Below are 20,982 nucleotides of genomic sequence, written 5' to 3' on the forward strand. Positions count from 1 at the left end.
TTTGTTTTGTTCTGAAAGCCTTGCAAGGACTGCATGTTTTTATGCTGCTAATGATTTGGGGGAGAATGGTGAGGGGGCTTGTGTAGGTGATGACCAGCAGTGATTCTTTCCTCACAAAGTGCAAATGGAGAACACAGTGAGTGTGAGGTAACTGGTGTGTAATTTCCTTCTTTCTCCCTACTTCAACAGATCACATCTTTCACTATACTGGGGGGAAGAGGAGAGCAGGGCAGGAGCTAGGGCAGTGGGTTTTGGCAGTGTGCTGGAAGTCAGGGGACTTGGGTTTTTTTCCTCGCTCCCCTGCAGGTATGTCGAGTGACATGCTGTGTCTTAGTTGCCCTCTGTGTAAAATGTGTGTATTCACATGCCAGGATGCTTTCAGAAATGGTTCTGGAGAGGAAATACTTAGGCAAAGTGGTAACATTTCAATAAGGTTTATTTGGAAGTAGCACAATTCCAGTGTGCTTGCCAACAATAGTCTAATCCCTTTTTACTTTCTGTTTCGTTTCCCGATTTCGTCCATTTTGTCACAATTAAAAAAAAAAAAAAAAAATCACCAGCCAACCCTGCTCATAGGAAATGGCACAGGTACCAGAGAAGCAGCCAGAGGCACGTGACTGTTTCTTTCTCTCAGCTACTTCTTCTCTGTCTTCTGTTTTGCCACTTCATTTGCTCTGTCGTTACTGGAGGGCAGTAGAGAGGCTTCCAGCTCTTATAGATTATTTCGGTCGCTGTAAGTTCCCACAGTTTGGTCCTGTGGCAGTGAAAGGGAAAGCTGGCTGTGAAGAGCTGCAGAAGGACTTTGTGACAGTGATTTGACTATAAAATAGCAGGTGAAAATCCAGCATTAATAAGTGGAAAATGATGCCTGTGTCAGAGCAACAATCGTAATGCTGATGCCCTCCATACTGATACCACTTAGGAAAGAGATCTGTGAGACTACAATACATAGGTCTGTGAAAGTGACAGCTTCGTGCTTAGAAGCAGTCTAAAATGTGACTGGAATATTAAGAATTATTAAGAAAAGAAGAGGAAAAAAGACAGAGTTGTGAATTTGTGTTCTAAAGGTGTGCTGGTTTAGCCTGGGATAGAGTAGACTTTCTTGCTGGTGGCTGGTAGGGTGCTGTGTTTTGGATTTGGGATGGGAATACTTTTGATAGCACAGTGGTGTTTTTGGTTGTTGCTAGGCTCTCAAGGCCTTTTCTGCTCCTCACACCACCTCACTAACGAGTAGGCTGGGGGTGCGCAAGAACTTGGGAGGGGACATAGCTCGGACAGCTGACCAAAGGCATATTCCATACCATATGACATCATGCTCTGGAATAAAAGCTGGGGGAAGAAGAAGGAAGGGAGAGATGTTCAGTGTTACAGTGTCTGTATTCCCAAGTAACCATTACGTGTGATGGAGCCCTGCTTTTCTGGAGATGGCTGAACTCCTGCCTGCCGACAGGAAGCAGTGAATGAATTCCTTGGTTTGCTTTGCTTGCATGCACAGTTATGGGTTTTACTTACTAAATCGTCTTTATCTCAACCCCTCGAGTTTTCTCACTTTGATGCTTCTGATTCTCTCCCCCATCCCACCGAGAGGGGACTGAGTGAGCGAGCAGCTGCGTGGTCCTGGTTGCCGGTTAGGGTTAAAGCGTGACAAAGTGGCAGCCCACCCTTTTGAAGGGCGTTTGCTCCTATTGGAACACAGCAGAAGTAGAGAAGAAATTAAGAAGTGACAGGGATAATCAGAGATGTGGAGCAGCTTCTGTACAAGGAACAACTAAATATTTTCAGATTCTTCAACTTGAAAAAGAGGCAGTCGGAGGAAGAATAAGAGATCTATGCTGTCACAAGTGGAGCTGAGTAAGGAACAATGATTTCTTACCTTTTCAGACAGATCCTGGGGTGTCAAATGGAATCTGTGAGCAGCAGGCTTAACACCTGCAAAAGCAAGAGCTTGCTTAGGTGAAATGTAATTAAACTGTGGAACTGCAGCCATGCCCTTAGACTCTCCCTTTTTGCTTGAGAGCAACCATCTGCATCTGTTGCCCCGTTTAGCTCCGTGTCTTCTCTGTAGCAGAAAGCTAGAGAAGAACACAGGACTGAACTCGGCTAAACAGGGCAGTGGGTGCAGGCTGGCTTCTTCTGCAGTGAGGAATGGGCAAGAGCTGTCCTTCCACCACTTCAGGGTTCCTGCAAAGGCACTGGAGCTACCCTAAGGCTGACGTTGACCAAGTGTCTTCTGTTTTCTTGCAGCACCAGGCTTCTTCCTGAGCCTGTAAGAACACCAGGGACTGTAGACTCCATCTTTAGCCTCTTCCTCACGAAATTCCCAGAGCCTCCGGAACTGGATCCTCTGACTGGGCCTGAGCAGGGCCTATGTATCTGCATCGATTCCAGGTATTAGCTTGTTGCAGAGAACTTTTCCTGAGTTCTAGACCATTCAAACTCTAACTTGTTCGGCTTTTTAATTTCTTTGTGTCTTTGTTTTCTATTGTATTTCTAATATTTCTATTTCTACTTGTTTTTATTGTGTTTATTTAATGCTTAAGTTCTGGAACTGATGTGATGGTCACTATATAGATGGATTCCTGGAACTGTTCAGGGCCAGGCTGGATGGGGCTTTGAGCAACCTGCTCTAGTGGGAGGTGTCCCTGCCCATGGCAGGGGGGTTGAAACTAGGTGAACTTTAAGGTCCCTTCCAACCCAAACCATTCTATGATTCTATGATACTGGAAATCACTCCCTCCCTTACCTTGCTCACAAGAGGTAGGACAGGGGGGAAAAAAACCAGATGTGTGTGGAGGTGAAGTGATTTGCTGTGATTAAGTGAATTCTCAGTGACAGAGGTGAGGGAGGTGTGGGGGGGAAATCCCCTTCTACTCTGGTGTTCTTCTCACTTGAGACTACTCCCTCCACTTTGTGGAAGGGAGATGGGTTTCTAATGAAAACAAAGGTTGGCAGTTGAAAGCCACAGAAAGGTGTGCAAGATTTGCTAGACTGTGAGATTTCTTGCCTGTTTTGTACTTGGACCTCACTGCCTCTTTCTCACTACAATAATTTCACTTCAAATATTCTTATTTCTTGGAAGTAAAATCACACTTTTCTTACTGGTATTGTACAGGAGTTTGTGCTGTCAGAGGTGACATCTCCAGCAAAGGGCAGTTTGGACTATCACACCTAGTAGGAGTGCCAAAGTGTTGAAGATTTCTGCAGTGGACTTGGACAAAAACCACGGACAAAGTAAAACTTTTGCTACTAATGTGTGGCGTGAGGCTCTGCTTTCCTGTGTTTGTCCTGCTTATTGTATGATAGTTGCATCAATTGCTTTGTGTTTTGTCCCAGTTTTCCTGCTCCAGGTGTTTTCTAGATAATGGCGAAGATGGTGAGAAGAACATGTGCGTTTTGTCCAGACAGGGAGGCTGGTTCTGTCATGTATATTGCTGAAGAGCAAGATATTGCAGCTCATCAGGATTGTCTGGTGAGTGACTTTCAGTTGGTTGGTATCTAAGAGGAAGGGAGAAGAGGAACTAAAGGGGAAGTGATGCAAGTTCAAATCCAACTTTATTAAACAGGCTGCGTTCTTATATATTCTTTCTGTTCTCCTGTACATGCGATCACGCGCCGAGCACGCAAGATAGAGCAAGCTTGATTGGGTAGCACGCGTTGTCCACGCGCCCTTAGTCTTTAAGTGATTGATTAGTCTAAAAAGATGCTATATGCATATAATTCTTGCTATCAGCATTTTCCCATCCACATTTTCTTACTTTTCTGCTAACTTAAATTGCAACTGTATCCTTTAGTTTTAGCTCATGGCCTTGGTTCACAAACCCTGGTATTCATTCAGTATCGCTAAGGCCCCAACAGGGAAGTTTCCATTGCTTGTCTGGTTTTGACTCAAAAATAGTGTCTGAATTAAAAGGTTGGTTATCCAAACCAGCAAGCTTGTATTAGATTGAAAAGCAGGAGGGCTTGGCTAGAATTTTGGAGAGGGGGAGGACACGGCTGCAGAGCTGGACGCGTTGATATGTGGTGTTTTCATGCATGTCTGTTCCTGATCGATATTTCTAGACACACGTATAGTCCAGCAGTAGGAATTGGTCTTCTTGAGACACTAAATTGAGGCTTCACACTGTGACCACAGAACGTTGTGTGCTTAATTAAACGTTTGCAGGAAAATATTCACAGTCTGTGCCTTACATAAAAAAAGGAAGAAAACTATCAGAGGTTGATTATATGGAAATATCTGTGAAGCTCTAAGCATGTTGTAATCCTAGAATGTGTTTACTTTTCTTACTGTCAAAATGCTTTCCCTGTATTCTGGGATCATAGTGGAGCTGGGATATTAGTGTGTGTTGGAATCAATTTCAGATGCCATATTCTCCCTTCAGTGAGGGTCCCTTAGTGCAGAAGGTGCATCTCCTGCTAGAACAACTTTCTGGCTTTCACTGTTGCAGCCTTCTTATTCTTGCAGGTTTTATGTTTACATCTTTTGTTTTTCTATTATGTTGTTGTGGTTTTTTGTAGCAGAATGGTTTAGAAACATATTTTTACAGTGTTACTTGGTTTTTTTGTTTGAAACGGGGGTTTTGTTAGAGTTATTATATGTCACCTTCTGAGCAGACAGACTGTGCCTGCCAGTTGACATAAGGGTAGTTCACTTGTGTTTGGAATTAGCTGTATATAATGATTAGAAGGAAGTTGCTGAGAACTCCCCCTTCTTCACTTCTTGTCATGGCTCAGCACTCCTGTGGGAATCAAAGTGGCCAAAATGTGTACCTATACATTTTTTGTGGATTTTCACCCAGGCTTTTTATAATGTTCCTGTGTTTCTCATGCAGTCAGCTGTTGTCAGCATTGGACTGTGTGGAAATTTTATGACAGAGAAATATTGTATCCCTCTGTAAGGCTGAGGAATTGGGCAGGTAGCAGGATGTTGAAGGTGTCAGCTGAAGAGCTTCTCCTCCTTACTCTGGGCAGGCTGGACTGCCAGACTTTCTTGATTCCCACTTCTTACTAAATTCACTTCATGACCTTGTTATGTTTTCTTGGTTCACCTTCAGGTCATGTGAAATCTCCTGTATAGAGAGAGGAACTTCTTCTGATTGGGAAAAGGTTTAAGTACAGCTCCTTGTTCAATGTAGGTGAAGCCTCTTAAAACACAGATTAAAATCAGCCTTCTTAGGTAGGGCAAGTGCAAGAAGAAAAGATGTATCCTTCCTCTCTTTTCTGCACTGGTGACTAAGTCCCTCTATTAATTCTTAATATTTTCTCTTTTGTCTTCAGTTATTTTCCTCAGGGTTTGTGGAATCTGAAGACTATAACCCAGAAAATCTGGATATAAGGTTTGATGTGGCATCAGTGTTGAAAGAACTGAAGAGAGGAAAGCGACTGGTAAGGAGTTTCTTTCTGAATCTGCACTTAGTCCTGTCTCATACTTAGTCCTTCTCATGAAGGTTGTCTGGTCTGTTTCATGCTTGAAAAAAAGGCAGAAAAATACTTGGTCTGTCTCTTCTACTAAGATTAGGGAAATTACAGATTTAGAGTTAGAAATATTGATTTGATATTATATTTGGTGAAATTTAATTCATTTTGTAGTAAAATCTGTTGTTTTTTCTGGCCTTTCTCACTCGCCTTCCTAAGAGAAAAATAAGTCCTTAGTCTAAGTTTCCTAAGAGACTTTGGTAAGGGACTAAGCCAGTACCTGAAACAAAATTATGCAATCCATAAGTGTAAAAGGAAATACCTTCTAGTTTTAGCAGAAGGAAGATTGTTTATATTTGTTCTTAGCTTTGTTCTCAGCTGCCCTCTTCCCTTACATCTGGGTGGAACTCTTTTTCATTACAAAGTTAGCATAGAAAACATTAATGCAAGCACTAATACCAATAGGTATTGAAATAACTTTGGCAAGATTTAGAGCAGGGGGAGGGGAAGTTGCCCAGTGCCCTCACGTGGCTCTTCACATCAGTTTACAAGTTCATCAGTATGAAATAGAGGTAAAATAGCAAAAAGGTAGCTGAAATAAAGGCCAGGGTAGGAGTTTGCAGGAGTAAACTTTCTTGATGAATCAGAGGTGACTCGCAACAGAAGATTTGATTTTCCCACAGAGGATTGTGTTTGCCTTGTGTGAGGGTTTTCAGCAGCTGTCTGTAAAGCTGACCTGCTAAACCTGGTCCTGTTCTAGGTGTGCAACTTCTGTCGCAAGAAGGGAGCCACTGTGGGATGCGAGGAAAGAGCCTGTCGCAGAAGTTACCACTACTTCTGTGCACTCTGCGATGATGCAGCAATCGAAACGGATGAAGTAAATGGAGTCTACCGGTATTTAACCAAGTATTTTCTAAATAATTATTGTCAAGGTGTTGGTGGTGATGTCAGGAAGAGAGACTTAAAATTTGTGTGGTCTTAAAAGTTGGTTTTTTTTAAAGGAAATTTGTTCTCCTCTCTTAAAGTGATGCGTGGTCCTCTGTTCACGAGCAATAGGAGAAGTGTTTTATAGGAAAACATCACAGCAGTAGGAAGGAATCCACTCAGTACCTGAGCTGCAATGCACCTGAAAGATCACTAGGCCAAAAGTGAGGAAGTCAGTCCTTACTGGCTATCTAGCTAGTCTTCAAGGACCACAGTTTTTATTAATGTGACTCAAATTTCCAATTTCTTTTGGTTCAGAAGCTTCAGTAAATGTGGTCTGAGCACTGAGCAGGCTATAACACTTCTGGACCTGCTTACCTTAGGCAAATTCTGGTAATTTTCCCTCCATGTGCAAGCAGAGAACTCTGTACTCCCACCAAAGACCTTCTTTTATTTCAAGTGCCTTGCTAGAACTAACACAATAGAACAGATTTAAAGTAAATTTTCTGTCCTGATCACTCTAGTCCTGGTGTCTGCTGCCCTCGGGCTGCGTTGCCATTAGATGGAACAAGTTGTTTGGAGGATGCAGATAAAGGGGTTGAGAAATTGGAAGTTGAGGAACTTTTTGGAGTGCTGAAGCTACAGTAAAGTCTGAGGTGCATAAAACCTCCTGATAACCATTTCTGTGCAAAGCCAGAGACATCACAGGCCACGTTAGTTTTAGATTAATCTGATTAACCGTCTAATCAGTGCTTGTTTCAGGAAGAGGTGGAGTACTGCAGTCCTTAGTAGTAGTGGAAGATGGGTCCTTTTCTGTCAAAACAGTTTCAACTCCTGGCCACTTCAGTAGGGCTCTCAGTCCAGAGTAAATATGTCTTTCCTCAAGGCTGTAAGCCCAGCAGATGATATGTTTAATTTATGCTTATAAATCTTCAGAATTCTGCAAAGCTTGTGAAAGAGTGTAGCTGGGAATATGGAAACTTGCCATGATCACAGAATATATGGCTCTCATCGTGTAGCTTTAAGAAAGGATCCCTCAGGTTGAAGACAACTGAATGTCTCGAGATGTTGAAAACCACATGAGACTGATAACAGTCTAGATACAAACTGGTAAAGCAGTGGTTGAAGATATAGTTTGATTTGGTGTCTTTCTGAGCTGGTGACCTTGGAGGTTTGGAAGAGGGACCCTTAAAAATGCCTCGTATTCAAGTCACTTTGTGAGACTAGTTGCTTGTGCCATATAGAAATGTAGAAAACTAGGCTATAGCAACCTTTGTTGAAGAGATGAAAAACAGCTGAACTAGAGAAAGATGGTGAAGCAGGTTTCAGGGATTTGAACTCAAAAACTTTTGCACAGTATCAGTGGCGTAAATAAAGCACAAAATTTGTAGTTAGCCTGACATTATTGCAGAAATGGTGAAGAGTACTTGAAAAACAGTGGATATGGATTGACAGCCCCCTGCACTTTTTCATGGTGCAATACAACATACTGAAAAGCATGTCAAAAGAGAGAATTCCTTCAAGAGAGTGAGAGCTGGTGTTTTTAAATTCTGAGTTGCCATTGTTGTGATGATGAGCAGCGATTATTAAAACAAATAGAACAAAAAAGAGAAGGCATAGAGTGCTATGGAAGTGGCTAGGAAGAGTAGAGGTGGGGAAATAAGTCTAGTTTTTACTGCCAAAATGATATTGGCAAAAATGATAGTAGAGAAGCGCTCCCTCATAAAATGGACTGAGTAGTAAAAGGTATTATCTCTGTAAGATGATCTCGTACTTAGGAAGGTTGCTTGTAAGTGGGAAAGAGTCAAATTAAAGGGAGGAGAGGAAAAAAACAACCTCCAAAGGGCAATATTAGAAATTCAGGAATGTAAATAAGGTGCCTCCAGTAGTTAGCTTTCTGATTGAATTGTTAGGCATGCATAAATCTGCAAGGGTTTGTGCATCAAAATTAACTTAATGCAAAAAAAGCTGGCATGTCAAAGAAGCAGACTGCATTTCTAAGGTCAGTGCTTCTATTTTGTTAAAATAATAGAATGGCAATAATTTAAAAATGTCTTAGTAAATGCAGTTCCTTTTAAAAATTGCTTCCAAACACTTGAGCATTAGCCTTGGCAAATAGATTTGTGACAAAGAGATCTGCTAAACCACATTCTTGACAAGGCAATTTTGCTTAAAAAGTGATTTGGGATCCTTCGGTAAGAAAGGCATATTATTGAAGCTGGTTCACGTTCTCTGTGTCCAGAAGATAAGGACTATTTCCAGCTGTATTTATTGCCTTTTACCTCTTCCAAGGAATTCACATTGCTTTCGTAGAACTAGAGAGAAAATACATCTCACATATTATTCAAGTCTTTAAGGCACTCAATGGATTGAACAGCCATGAGCTACTGGGTCTCAGATGGGGTGCCCTGCTTCCTCGGGATTTGGGGAGCACCTCATCACCACTGGGCAGTGGAAAGGGAGGGGCACAGAGATCTCCAAGAAAGTCACTGGTACCGTGCGTGGTGGCACAGTGCCATGTGGCTGTGCCAACACATCATGCAGGGCTAATAAGCTCAAACTGACAGGTGAGCAGGTACATCTAGAGAGGTTCTGGGACTGGCCTGAGTGGTGCAGGGCAAGAGGGCAGAACAGCAGTAGCTACAATCAAGCATTATTAGTGCCGTGGTGTTTCATGGTGACAGCATGAATCTCGTTTCATTAGGTGTTTCAATAAGAGCACCCTCTGCCACAGTGTTTGATTGGCACACAGGATAAAATGCGTCTGACTCAGGATTTGAACAACGGGCAAGTCCAAACAGAGTGGGGTAATGGAAGTGATAATTCAAAGCTTCAGTGTTCAGAATCCACTGAGGCTCTCTGAAAGTACAAATACGAGCTTGTGCATGTATGTGACTTTTCAGCAGGTGCTTTCCTAGGTGGGTAATGTTGAACAAAAAGTCTGATAATTTTTCTAGACGTCTTTCAGTTTATGTTCAATGAAAAGAGGGGAAAATATCTGTTAAAATCAGTCAGCATAACTCTGTTTACGTATTTATTAATCCTTTTTCTCTTTTTCTTAAAATTGAACTTAAATTTTAGAGTGTTCTGCCCAAAACATGACCCAGGCAATAGGACCAATCAGTATGGTGAGTTTCTTTAATGGCTTCATTGATTTCGTTTCGTTTAAAGGTTTGCATCCTACAGCCAATAGCTCATTGGAACAGAATAAATGTTACTCCACCTTTATAACTGAGTGGTGGATTTCTAGTCTTGCAGGAGTGGTTTGGTTGAGATCCATGCCTATGCACAAAAATCAAGAAGGTTTTTTGAAATAGGAAATGTTTTTGTGTGAACTTCCCCAAATATCCCTCAAAACTTACTTAAAACACTGTGGACCTGATCTTTCATGGAATTATTCTGAGTCAGTGTGGGCAGGTAGGCCCAAGCACCTTGTAAAACCCATGTGAGATATCACAGCCACGCTAAGGAGAGATACACAAGCTTGCACTTGGTTAGCAGAGAGGGCTGTTACAGGAGTGGTCACCTTAACATTTGCATCTTCTGTTGTCACTGCAGGAGTTTTTTTAATAGGGCCTTTCATTCTGAAGGATCCCAAAGAGCTTTTTAAGTGTAACAAAAAGGGGTTTGCAACCCCTGTTTAAGGATTGCTTCCTCTGCTACAGAAATGCAGCCTAATTTGGCAGTCCTGATCCTCGCTGATTCAGAGGTAGTCAGGGGTCTCACTGATTTAACCAACCAACGCTGTGACTTTGTTAACCTCATGCATACAATCCCGCTCAAAACGGAGTGGGTCCTGGACTGGCCTTCACTTTGAAGTGAAGCTCAATCAAACTCTGAGCACTAATGCTAAGAGTGATGTGCTGCCACTGAAGTCTTAGGAATTTTGGCTAATTTTCTTGACAGAGTCTGGCTCCACCCTGATGCCGTGCAAGCAGCGGGTTAGGTCATTGTCATTTCAACTTTTTAGTCATAGGGTCTGGGGCCTCTTAGCCAGACATACAGTCTGTGTAACACCCGATACTGCTGTGGTTCTGACAAAATTCTTGTTTCACTTAGTAGTTTTGCTTTTTTACTAATCCATAGTTTTGAGGCCTGACTTTCCCTCCCTTTTTAAAATCAGTTTGATTTCTGTGGTCTCATTGGTCTGTCCAGTGTTCCCAGGTGCTCAAGTACTAGACAGGGCCAGGATTGCTTCGTTTCCAGTATGAGATGACATTAAGGCATAAGCCTCAGCCTTGTAGACCTCTCCCTTCATAAGGATGGCTTAAATCTTATGAGGTTGAAGGTCTTGGTGTCTTCGGGTGCTGCATATACAACGTGTGGCCTGTTCCCTTAGAAGAGAGTTTTCTCCTAGAGGAGATCTTTCAGAGGTGCTTACTTTGGAGACTTTCTGATTATGAGGGGTAAATGGATTCTGCTGGCAGTGTTTGCCCTGCCTCCTGAATGAACTTCTCCCACCTCTGTCTGAGAGAGTAGCTGAACCCCAGGAGGTGAGGAGCAGCTGTGGGAGTTGGGTAAATGACACTTGGTTCTCCAAACCCAGTGTCTTCTGCCTCTGAGTAGCTCTCAGATGCATGGGTAGTGCTCAAAATAGCCAGAGGTATCTGCTGGTGAGTTGGCTGAAGTAGCAGGTACTCTGTCTGGCCCACTCCTGGGTCAGACACAGGGTGGGGAGTGAGACAGGCTGAGATGGAAGTGGTGGCTTCATGGTAGAGTTTTGTCTTTTGGGATCCAACCCAGGTGAAGTAGCTCGGCTGTTCCTCTGCGCTGGGCTGTGTGGGAGCAGGAGCTGGTACAAAAGGGCTGCATCTCCTGGCTTGTTTACCCTGGTAGCTTGGAGAAAATGGGGTCAAGGAACATCTCCTTGTTCTTGGTCCAGACAACATTGCTGTGCTGAAATGTCAGGGCCCTGCTCTGTGATTGGAAGGGGACAGAATGCCTTAGGAGCTAAGAGGTCTCCTTGCAGCTCTGTACAGCAGGGATGGGAGGACACTTTGGACTTGGAGACAGGCTCTAACTTCAGCTTAACTGGAAATATTGGATGTACCCAGAGTAAAGGCTGACAAATGTAAAATAGTGGGGAGAAGGAAGCGTTGGACTGTGGTGTTCTTGTTTTGTAAGGCATCAAGTTTTATAAGTTTTTATTAGGAAGAGCTGAGAAAATCCTACCACAGATCAAAGATGTCCCACTAGACAGCAAGCAACACTTTGTGCCTACACCAACGTCTCCTAGGCTGCTCCAAATTAGACCACCCAGAATAAAGTGAGAGGCTGTGACCTCATTTGAGGCTGTGAAAAATGCAAACGTACAGCACCATACTCAAAGTCAAGTACCCAAACCCCAAACTTGTTTCAACAGCCTTCCTGTACCAACAGGGAAAAACTTAGTAAGTGCTGCCCAAAGGATGTAGAGTTTAATGGGAAGGGGACATATAACCCCACTGTGTTGAAAACCCTCAGGTTTTGATGGATAGTTGAACTCTTTCTAGCTTTCTGTGCTCCTGCTGTGTCGTCTTTGATGGAGTTACCTTTCTCTCCTTGTGGAGCTGTCTCTGTTTTCACCAGCTGCCAGTTAGGATGATGGAGAGGGGGATGGATGGTGGGACATGTTGGTAGAAAGGACAGAATGAAAGAAGATGATTTTGCAGAGATCTCATACCATGTCACTAAACCCACTTTGTAGCATAAATAATATTAAACTTACAAGTCAAACTGCTTCTGGAGGCTTTCTAGGAGGTCATTATATTGATGGAAAACCTAATGCCATTTGTATGTCTTTGGGGACACCTAAATTCCTTATGTAGTCTTGGTTTTAACGGTGTATTAACATAAACAAGAATTGACTGAAAAAAACCCCATTCATCTTTCATAACTTTGCCCGAAGTTTTTACCACTTAGAGGTAGTGCTGCTGCTGGGAAGAATAAGTTCACTCAGCCTCAATCAAAAATCTTATGTTAAAAACTGGGATTTGCTTTATACCGAGTTTAAAAGGCAAAGTAATATCCTAATGCTACAGTGATTTGCAGTTCTTCGTAAGGGTTCAGGCTTGTAACTTTTTTTACTTGGAAATAATGTGAATTCCACTGAAATGTCAGGTATTTGGGGAAGCTGAAACATACTCTTGCCTTTCCACCCAAGTGCCTCGCTTTTGTAGCTTTTGGGGAAAAGGGAGAATTTGCTGTGAAATGGTCAGTCTGAGGTTGACACCATTGTTACTTTGTTGTTTCTTGATTCCTAGGTTCAGGTAGTAAGAGGAGAAGACAAGCACTGAAATCTTCCACCATCACGGAACAAATGGTAATTCTGACTTCAATGGTCCTAAAACTGGAGCCCACATCTGCTACAGCAAAGGACTTCTTTAGTGGAGTATTTTGACAGTGTATTCAGAAAGAGAATTCCTCACAGAAGCAATAACTTTTCCTTTATGGCTGCCTTGTTTTGATCTTGTCTTTCTGTCAAAACAAAGCTGTTTGCATTTGGAGCTGCTTCAGATAGAGCCAATGTTGCCCTCAAGTAACATGGTACAAATATGATTAGGAACCTCTGAACAAGGCTGACTCGGTGGCTCTGATCTTGGCATGACCAGAAGGAGCTTCCCATTGAGGGTTCCTTGTCTTTGAAAATACTACAGCCCTCAATATTTGCTTAGGGCTTGACACAGCTTCCATGAAAAACTGCTTTTGATGAGTCACTTGGCCTTTTAACCTGGCGTTTACTGGTTTGTGAGCCTTTGCCTCTGGTAAACGTGGCAGATTTTCATTGCAGATCAGGCAACCCAAGGGCTCGGGAGCTATCAAGCAGAGCAAGCCTCTGGCTGCTCCCTCTGGGAGTTGTTTTAAAGGCTGCTGTTGGAAAAACCTGTAAATACAGCTTGTTCCGAGGTGGTTCTCTCAGCTCCGTGGAAGGATGCATGGGAATCCCGTTGACTCTTGGGGTGTCAGGATGTCTCCTTTCTAGAGGAATTAGCATCCAGCTTTCCCTGGGAAAAACTTTTGCCTTTCCCAGGTTTGGAGATTAAAGGGAGGTCATGTGAGGGGACGTGGATGATCTTTGCAGCTTTTTGGTAGCACTCTCGTAAGGGTAGGTTATTTGTCTCCCAGAATTTCTCAGCTGTAAAAGCACTTCCGTTCCTGGTATTATAACTGAGATTCATTTGACCTGTTACCCACAGCAATGGGCTGTTGCTGCTGCTCCCCGGCGCCAGCGATCTCGGAAATCAATACAAACACTGCAAGTAAGAAGCTGAGGATTTACCACTGTGGGATAAATTGTTCACCGGTGGAATTTTGTGGCAGAGCTTAAGAATTATTTGTAGTGCTGTGGTATGACGTGGAACAGCAGAGAATGACTGCGTCCTGTCCAAAGGAAAAGAAAAAATATTCCCCCCTCTCCTCTCAAATCCTTTCTACTATTACACCAGGTCTAGGGAAATAAACATCATTTGGACTGGGAGTTAGCAGCAGGCGTTTGTTGACATCTGTGCTATCTGCAAATGCAATAATTAAGGAGGCCTATAAATACTTAAAAGGGTGGGTATCAAGAGGATGGGGCCAGTCTTTCTTCATTCGTGCCCAGTGACAGGACAAGACCTGTTGAACATAAGAAGTTCCACCTAAACATGAGGAGGAACTTCTTTACTTTGAGGGTGGCAGAGCACTGGAACAGGCTGCCCAGAGAGGTGGTGGAGTCTCCTTCTCTGGAGACATTCAAAACCTGCCTGGACACGTTCCTGTGCAACCTGCTCTATGTGGACCTGCTTTGGTTGAGGGGGGTTGGACTAGATGATCTCCAGAGGTCCCTTCCAACCCCATCTCATTCTGTGATTCTATGAGGGTGGTGTCCCAGGTGTTGAGCTTTTTTTAAAGAGCTTTTGCTTTGAAGCAGTTTTTGCTTCTGCTTTTAAAAGTGGAAATCCTGGAGAGGAATGTCATTAGCTGTGCAGGGAGGCTGACGGTATTCACAGAAATATGGGCTGCTTTTTATCTTTCTGCTAATATAGAGGTAAGAGAATGAAAACAAAGCAGTTAACGTCAGTATGAAGTAAAAATACGTTGTTTTCATTTTCTTACAGAGCACAGAAGAGTCAGCAGAAGAAAACAGTTTGCGAACACTGAAAAGGAAAAACAACAGGCATAAAGGTGCGACTCGGTTTATAGAACAACTAGGAGATAACTGCGATCTGTTAAGTTGAAGTTCAGAGCTTGGAGATGGTTGATAGCAGCAGTGCTGCAAATGTGTCCTTATTATTCTCCTGAGTGGCTCCATCCTCTAGCAAGGGAGCAGAACTCTGATTTGTGGAACGACTGGGCAGGTTTTGGGTGTCTATTTTTGTCAGTTAGGTTGACGGTTGGACAAGATGATCTTTAAGGTCCCTTCCAACCTAGAAGATTCTGTGATTCTGTGAACTGTGCAGAAAATAAATCTCTGTGCTGTGCACACACACCACCCTAACTTCCCACCCCGCCCCTCCACCTCCTCTGTCAATACAATTAAATTGAGAAGGGAATCAGCCCTCCTTCAGATCAGTCTCCCTGTGCTGAGCCCCTCTGGGAGGAGATGGGGGGCAGTTCTGGCAGGTGAGGCTCTGGGATGGGTTAGCAGAGGAGGTGCTGTGAGGAGGGGACGTTGAGCAGTGACCCAGCGGTGGGAGAGGAGTTCAGCGCACCGTGGACAGGAGCTGTAGCTCACTGGGTAGGAATGGACTAGATGATCTCTATGGTCCCTTCCAACTCTAAAAAATTCAGTGAAAAATTCAGTAAAATGGGGCTCACTAAATGCTGCTGCAGTTACTGCCACCGCCGGCTTATCTTACCTTTGAAACCCGAGGTGTACCTCGGGTGTTAACACAATATAGAATCTTACTGCATCAACACGGTGTGGCAACAGTGAGATTCAACCGCTGGGCCCGTCCTGCAGTTCTGCAGTTTTTGGGTTATCCCAAAAGCCCTGCTGCAATTGCTTGTCGGGATTACGTTGTCTCTTGGAAGTTTGGAAGGTGTTAGTGGGGATTACCCACCTTCCCGTGGCGAAGCTTAGTACACAGGTGCGGTGTTGTGACACCGCCTAATGTTTTTTCTTAATTTTTACTACCACTATAAAGGACAGGGAAACCATAAAGAATCCTAGAATACTTGTAGGGCATCTGTGTTAGTGAATGAAAGTGAAAAGACATTTATTTTCTCCCAAATGTCTCCAGTAAAAAGTAACGTTTATTTTAATGGAGACTGGCTGACTTGTGCCAGCTGCCTGACAGCTCTTTCCTTTTGAACAGCCCATTGAACCGATCTCCCTGAAACCTGTCCCTGCCCTGCTGCTCTGAGATGAAGAACAAATGGGTAGTTATTTCCCTAGCGATCCGAATCTGGCAGAACAGGCGTGTGAGGGGGGCTGTAATAAACAACTTTAACGCCTGGATCACTTGGAGTAAAAGTAGGCTTCATTCTTTCACCAAGTCCAGTAGCGATTCGCTTCTTGCGGTATTTTCTGTCCTTTAAGCCTGTTGTGTCCAGTTTTGGGCCCCCTACCATAAAAAAGACATTGAGATGCTGGAGTGGGTCCAGAGAAGGGCGACAAAGATGGTGAGGGGTCTGGAGCACAAGTCTTATGAGGAGAGGCTGAGGGAACTGGGGTTATTCAGCCTGGAGAAGAGGAGGCTGAGGGGAGACCTTATTGCTCTCTACAACTACCTGAAAGGAGGTTGTAGAGAGGCAGGGGTCGGTCTCTTCTCTCAAGTCACAGGCGACAGGACGAGAGGAAATGGCCTCAAGTTGCGCCAGGGGAGGTTCAGGCTGGATATTAGGAAAAATTTTTTCACTGAAAGGGTTATCAGGCATTGGAATGGGCTGCCCAGGGAGGTGGTTGAGGCACCATCCCTGGAGGTGTTCAAAAGACGGGTTGATGTGGTGCTGGGAGGTATGGTTTAGTGATGATGCTCCTTGTTTGTTGTGTGGGTGTCTATTTTTGTCAGTTAGGTTGACGGTTGGACAAGATGATCTTTAAGGTCCCTTCCAACCTAGAAGATTCTGTGATTCTGTGATTTGGTCTGTGGTGTGGTCCCGAGGAGTGAAAGAAAAAACCAGCAAGACAAATTGCTTGCTTTCCTATACTAGGGGGTATCGGGAGAATTTAGGAATGGTGCATTTGGGGTTGTGGAGATACTTGCTTGCAATTAACGACGCCAAATCTAGAGCTTAGGTAATTTTATACCTAGCGCTATGCTTATGTTTTTGCCTGACCATGGGCCTAGAGGGTAGCTGGAGAGATTGCCTTAGTATTTGTTACTGGAAAGGAGACTTAAACCAAAGTTTTAGTTTCTGAAATGAGCAGCGGTGAGGATCACTTCTGTATAAGAGTGTGTGGTTTTGTGTTTTAACAGTCCGAATAGATTTTCTTAGAAAATGCAAGCAAGCTGGGCTTCTGGATGACATCTTTGAAGAAATGCTGGACACACTCCACCTGGCGCAGGAGAAACTGATGGACGACAACACCTCAGAAACAGGTATGGAGCCCCACGGGGGACCCTGCCTTTAGCAGAAATGCTGATCTGAGTGCCTGGCACTTGGCCCTGGGTCACCTTCCTGAAGATACTTCTACAGTGCTAAGTAACTGGGTCCTGCCTTGGGTCTGGACCTGCAGAGCAGGTGGAGAGTGAGGGTCTTTTGGCATCCCTGTGTCGTCAGAGGGGAAGAGCTGCCAACTCTGCGTGCTCTAGTAAGGCCTCCTAACTTTGAATTTTTGAAGCCAGCTTTTACTTTTTGGCATAATCATAGGTAGGTTCAGCCTGAGCTCTTCTCCCAGGCACTGGAGAGAGGTCCTGAAGAGAACCAGGCAGTTTGATTTGGATCGTAAGTCTGTGTTGTTCTTACTGCTTCACAGAGCAACCAGCTCTGCTAATTCCAGCACTCTGAGGGAGAAAATCCATGAGTATGTCCCTGTTAAGTCTTTGGATGATCAGTTAGAACTTTATTGGCAACTTAGTGTCTGTTTGGGGGTTTCACTGGTTTAAGTATCAGTTTGCAGGAAGCATTTGCCCACAACACAGTGAAAAAAGAAAATATCAAACCTTCCTCTCCTGTTTCCTCCTCACTTTACAAAGTTGTGAGTAATACCTTTGGATAAAATAATTACTGTTTTGTGCCACTTCTGATGTAGGGCTCTGCATTAGCGTAAAAGTTCTGTAAACCTTTCCTCAGTAATACTAAATCAAATGATCTCTTTCCCCAGAGTATGAAGAGACAGTGATTTCACTCTTTGACTGTGGACTGTTTGAAAATATACTGACAAATATTCATTCAGGTACGTGAAAAAAGCCTGTCAGAGCAGTAGCAGTTGGTGTGGTTTTTGGCATTGAGGTTGTTCTTCTGAGCATTTTGATAAAACGACCATTTAAAATGAAAATTCCGAGGAGCTTTTCTCTCAACGTTATATGAATAATTGAATAAAAGCCGTTGCTACCTGAATCTTTAGAAATACAGTATGGCTGTATGACCTGATGGGGGAGGCAAGTGACAGTCCCACAGCTTTCAAAGACCAAAGGGTCTATGCCCCAGAGGGTCTTCCCTCTCCTGCAGGGTGCACTCCTGTCCTGTTGTGATTTCCCTTCCTTCTCCACAGCCTCCCTTCAGCAACTTCCCCGTGTTACAGCTCTGCTCCTTTCTGGTGAGTGCTCATCAGACTGGCTGTTGTGTGGCAGTTCAGAGCATTAAACGCTGTGAGCAGAACTCGCCTGTACCTGAGGGCAGCTGTGATGTGCTTTGGAAAACAAGCTGAGAATGCTCAGAGTGAAATGAAAACGGGGAAGGAGCGGGTGCTTGGGACCACCGACGGTGGAAGGAAAATCTGGGGCCTGGACTCCAGTCTCAGCTATTGCACGCAACAAGGTTAAAACTGGTTTTCAGAGAGGCAAGTCCCTCACTCCCATTTCCCTCTCTAACAGCAGCTTTGTTCTAACTCCTGCTTTAATTTATCCCTGTGAAAAGGGAAAGGAGTTTTAATTAGCTAACTCTGAGGTTCAGAGCGTGAGGGTGATTTCCAGCCATAAAGGTTGGAGTACTGTGTCCAGTTCTGGGTTCCCCAGTTCAAGAAGGACAGGGAACTGCTGGAGAGGGTACAGCAAAGGGCTACAAAGATGATTAGGGAACTGGAACATCTCTCTTATGAGAAGAGGCTGAGGGACCTGGGTCTTTTTAGTCTAGAGTAGAGAAGGCTGAGGGGGAATCTGAGCAACACCTATAAATACTTAAAAGGTAGGTGTGAAGAGGATGGGGCCGGGCTTTTTTCAGTCGTGTCCAGGGACAGGACAAGAGGAAATGGGCACAAACTTGAACGCAGAAAGTTCCATCTAAACATGAGGAGGAATTTCTTTACTTTGAGGGTGGCAGAGCACTGGAACAGGCTGCCCAGAGAGGTGGTGGAGTCTCCCTCTCTGGAGACATTCCAAACCCACCTGGACACATTCCTCTGCAACCTGCTCTAGGTGGACCTGCTTTGGCAGGGGGGTTGGACTAGATGATCTCCAGAGGTCCCTTCCAACTCCATATCATTCTGTGAATGCAGTTGTCCAAATCATCTCTTAGGTTTAATTCTTTTGTTGTTGCTGTTGGCTAAAATCCAACGTTTGCTTTAAGTGTGCAATTCAGAGATGTTATGTTTAAAGATTTTAATTGCATTTTTAGTGGAGGAGTCCCCTTAAAAATGGATTCTGAAAATGGAACTGTTAAAGCTCATATGCCAAGTAACATTGGGTTAGTAATGAAACTAATAATTTTTATATTTGCTGTGATAGTTTAAATTAAATCTGTACTGTAGCTAGCTTTGAGATTATAGTATGATATAGTAGATGAAAAAGTTCGTAACTCTACTGCTTTGGGTTTTCTTGACACTCTACTTCAGCTTATGCCTCCCCTACAAGATTTGCTCCATCTCTTTATGAAGAGACCACACGTACAGGGTGTCAGGCCAACGACTTTGCTTCAGAAAGGCAAAGTTTTATTGTAGTTTTATTGTAGGTTCAACTAAGCGTTGGTGCATATATGACATTATATTTTAAATTAATACTAGTTACATATGAATAAGAGCTTTTATCCCTTTCTTTCTCCTAATAGGAACAGAGGAGAAAATCCAGGAACTTCTGGAAAGCAGAAAAAGACTGGATAGCAAGATCGAGCTGCTGCAGGACTTAAAAGAAGTGGTGCTTCCTACCCCAGAGAACACCGCTAGTACATCTAGCACAGTGTCTGACTAACCCCTAAGTCTGTCTGTGATGGTGTCAATATTTAGGATTTTTCTAACGATAGAAACCATAGAGCACGTCTGGGTCAGTGTCTGAGTAATTCCCTCCCTTCCCCTGCAAGATAGGGACATAAGCAGGAACTGTGTGTTTTACTCATTTTTATACCTCACTGTTGGAATAATTTTAAGTTGTCCCTTTCTTTAAATTTTCCCATGGATCTATGAGGGTTATACACCAAATGTAGCTTTTTTTAAAGCTCAAGAAAACCCTCCAATAGAGACTTTTTTTTTTCTTCCCCTCAAAACCAAGGGAGCGTGAGCTGCCACAGAACACTCGTTACAGTCACTTTAAGCGTGGGAGCTGCTTCGCTGTCTGCATCTGGACAGTGACGGTGTAAGGATCATGTTGCTGCTTTGGCTTTCCAAAGAAGATAAATGAGCAGAACTTGCACTCAAAGATACCTTCTGAATTATAAACAGGAGTTTGGGTTGTTTGGTTTTAATTCAGTGATTCGTGGTTGACCGCTTAATGTATAACTCCTTCTGTTTAAGGGCAGTTGGTGAAACAGTGTTTGCGGGCAGCCCGGAAAGGGTTGGGCACTGTACTCTAGAGACAACTCCTACAGTGTAAAATGGATCTATGAACTGTATCTTCCTTTCTCCCTTAAGAAAGGATACCACTTCCAGATGTTTTGTCTTAAAAAAAAAAAAAATTGTTTGAATACAGAAAAGCATTGTTTAGCTACAAAAGGGTAAGTTAATGAATAAGTAATAAAATGTTTTTCAGAAAGCTGGGTGTTGAGTTGTGCTCACTAGCCCCACTGTTGCACGGGATGTGGCTGAGGAGCGGGGATGCTGTCACACCGTTCTTTAACTACACCTTGACCAGAGTGAGCTGCTGCCCCCAAGACCACGTTAGACACCACTGGTCAAAATTCATAACTTGAGCTTGTTCTCTATGAGGGCGGAGATCAATAAGCACAGAATAACAGCTTTTCAAAACATAAGCTTTTGGGGTAGACCCATCAGCTATACTAATATTTTTACTTACTTACACAGTTTGGGCCTGGTGGCTGTCCAGGACTAGAAACACAACCATTCACTGCCTCAGCCAAGGACTCAAACGCTGCTCACAGCTGTTCTGCCTAGAAAACTCCCAACTAAAACAACAAGTGCATTAAACGTGGAGCATGGCTTGATCCTTTATTCAGGAACAAAGAAAGATGCCACCTCCCTGAAAAGACAAACACTCACATGAGCTCTTTTATTTCCCTATGGCAACAATCTGAATTACTGACAGCAGCTTAGAGGACAAGTCCTGCACTCTTCTAATCCACCCCTTGCTGAGCTCGACCTTTAGTCTAATGTTTGCAGTCCAAAACATGTTGTTGTTTATTAGACATATTTCCAAC

At 43.6% G+C, this 20,982-nt stretch overlaps 1 protein-coding gene across 3 annotated transcripts; it reads left to right on the forward strand.

Moving 5' to 3' along the window:
* The first annotated feature begins 2,244 nt into the window (after positions 1-2,244).
* PHF11 (PHD finger protein 11) lies at positions 2,245-20,360 on the forward strand. 3 transcript variants are annotated; one of them, XM_014965948.1, is made up of 12 exons: positions 2,245-2,388; positions 3,113-3,231; positions 3,304-3,469; positions 5,275-5,382; positions 6,173-6,306; positions 9,418-9,464; positions 12,579-12,637; positions 13,512-13,574; positions 14,412-14,478; positions 16,716-16,838; positions 17,564-17,635; positions 19,444-20,360. In XM_014965948.1, the coding sequence occupies exons 3-12, from the start codon at positions 3,362-3,364 to the stop codon at positions 19,581-19,583; spliced, it is 921 nt and encodes a 306-aa protein (XP_014821434.1). In that variant the 5' UTR covers positions 2,245-2,388; positions 3,113-3,231; positions 3,304-3,361; the 3' UTR covers positions 19,584-20,360. The 3 variants fall into 3 exon arrangements, with proteins under 3 accessions (XP_014821434.1, XP_014821433.1, XP_014821435.1); XM_014965947.1 differs by having other exon boundaries at positions 3,334-3,469; XM_014965949.1 differs by lacking the exon at positions 13,512-13,574 and having other exon boundaries at positions 3,334-3,469.
* The last annotated feature ends 622 nt before the right edge of the window (positions 20,361-20,982 follow it).

Source organism: Calidris pugnax, unplaced genomic scaffold (assembly GCF_001431845.1).
Source record: "Calidris pugnax isolate Ruff unplaced genomic scaffold, ASM143184v1 scaffold20, whole genome shotgun sequence".
NCBI classification, from domain to species: Eukaryota; Metazoa; Chordata; class Aves; order Charadriiformes; family Scolopacidae; genus Calidris; species Calidris pugnax.

What these genes read in the sequence shown, in the direction of transcription:
- PHF11 (XM_014965948.1), top strand. Translation starts at nt 3,362, where the DNA reads ATGGCGAAGATGGTGAGAAGAACATGTGCGTTTTGTCCAGACAGGGAG. An exon ending in CAGCTCATCAGGATTGTCTG is followed by an intron (nt 3,470 to 5,274) that starts GTGAGTGACTTT and finishes TTTTGTCTTCAG; the next exon opens with TTATTTTCCTCAGGGTTTGT. An exon ending in CGACAACACCTCAGAAACAG is followed by an intron (nt 16,839 to 17,563) that starts GTATGGAGCCCC and finishes CTCTTTCCCCAG; the next exon opens with AGTATGAAGAGACAGTGATT.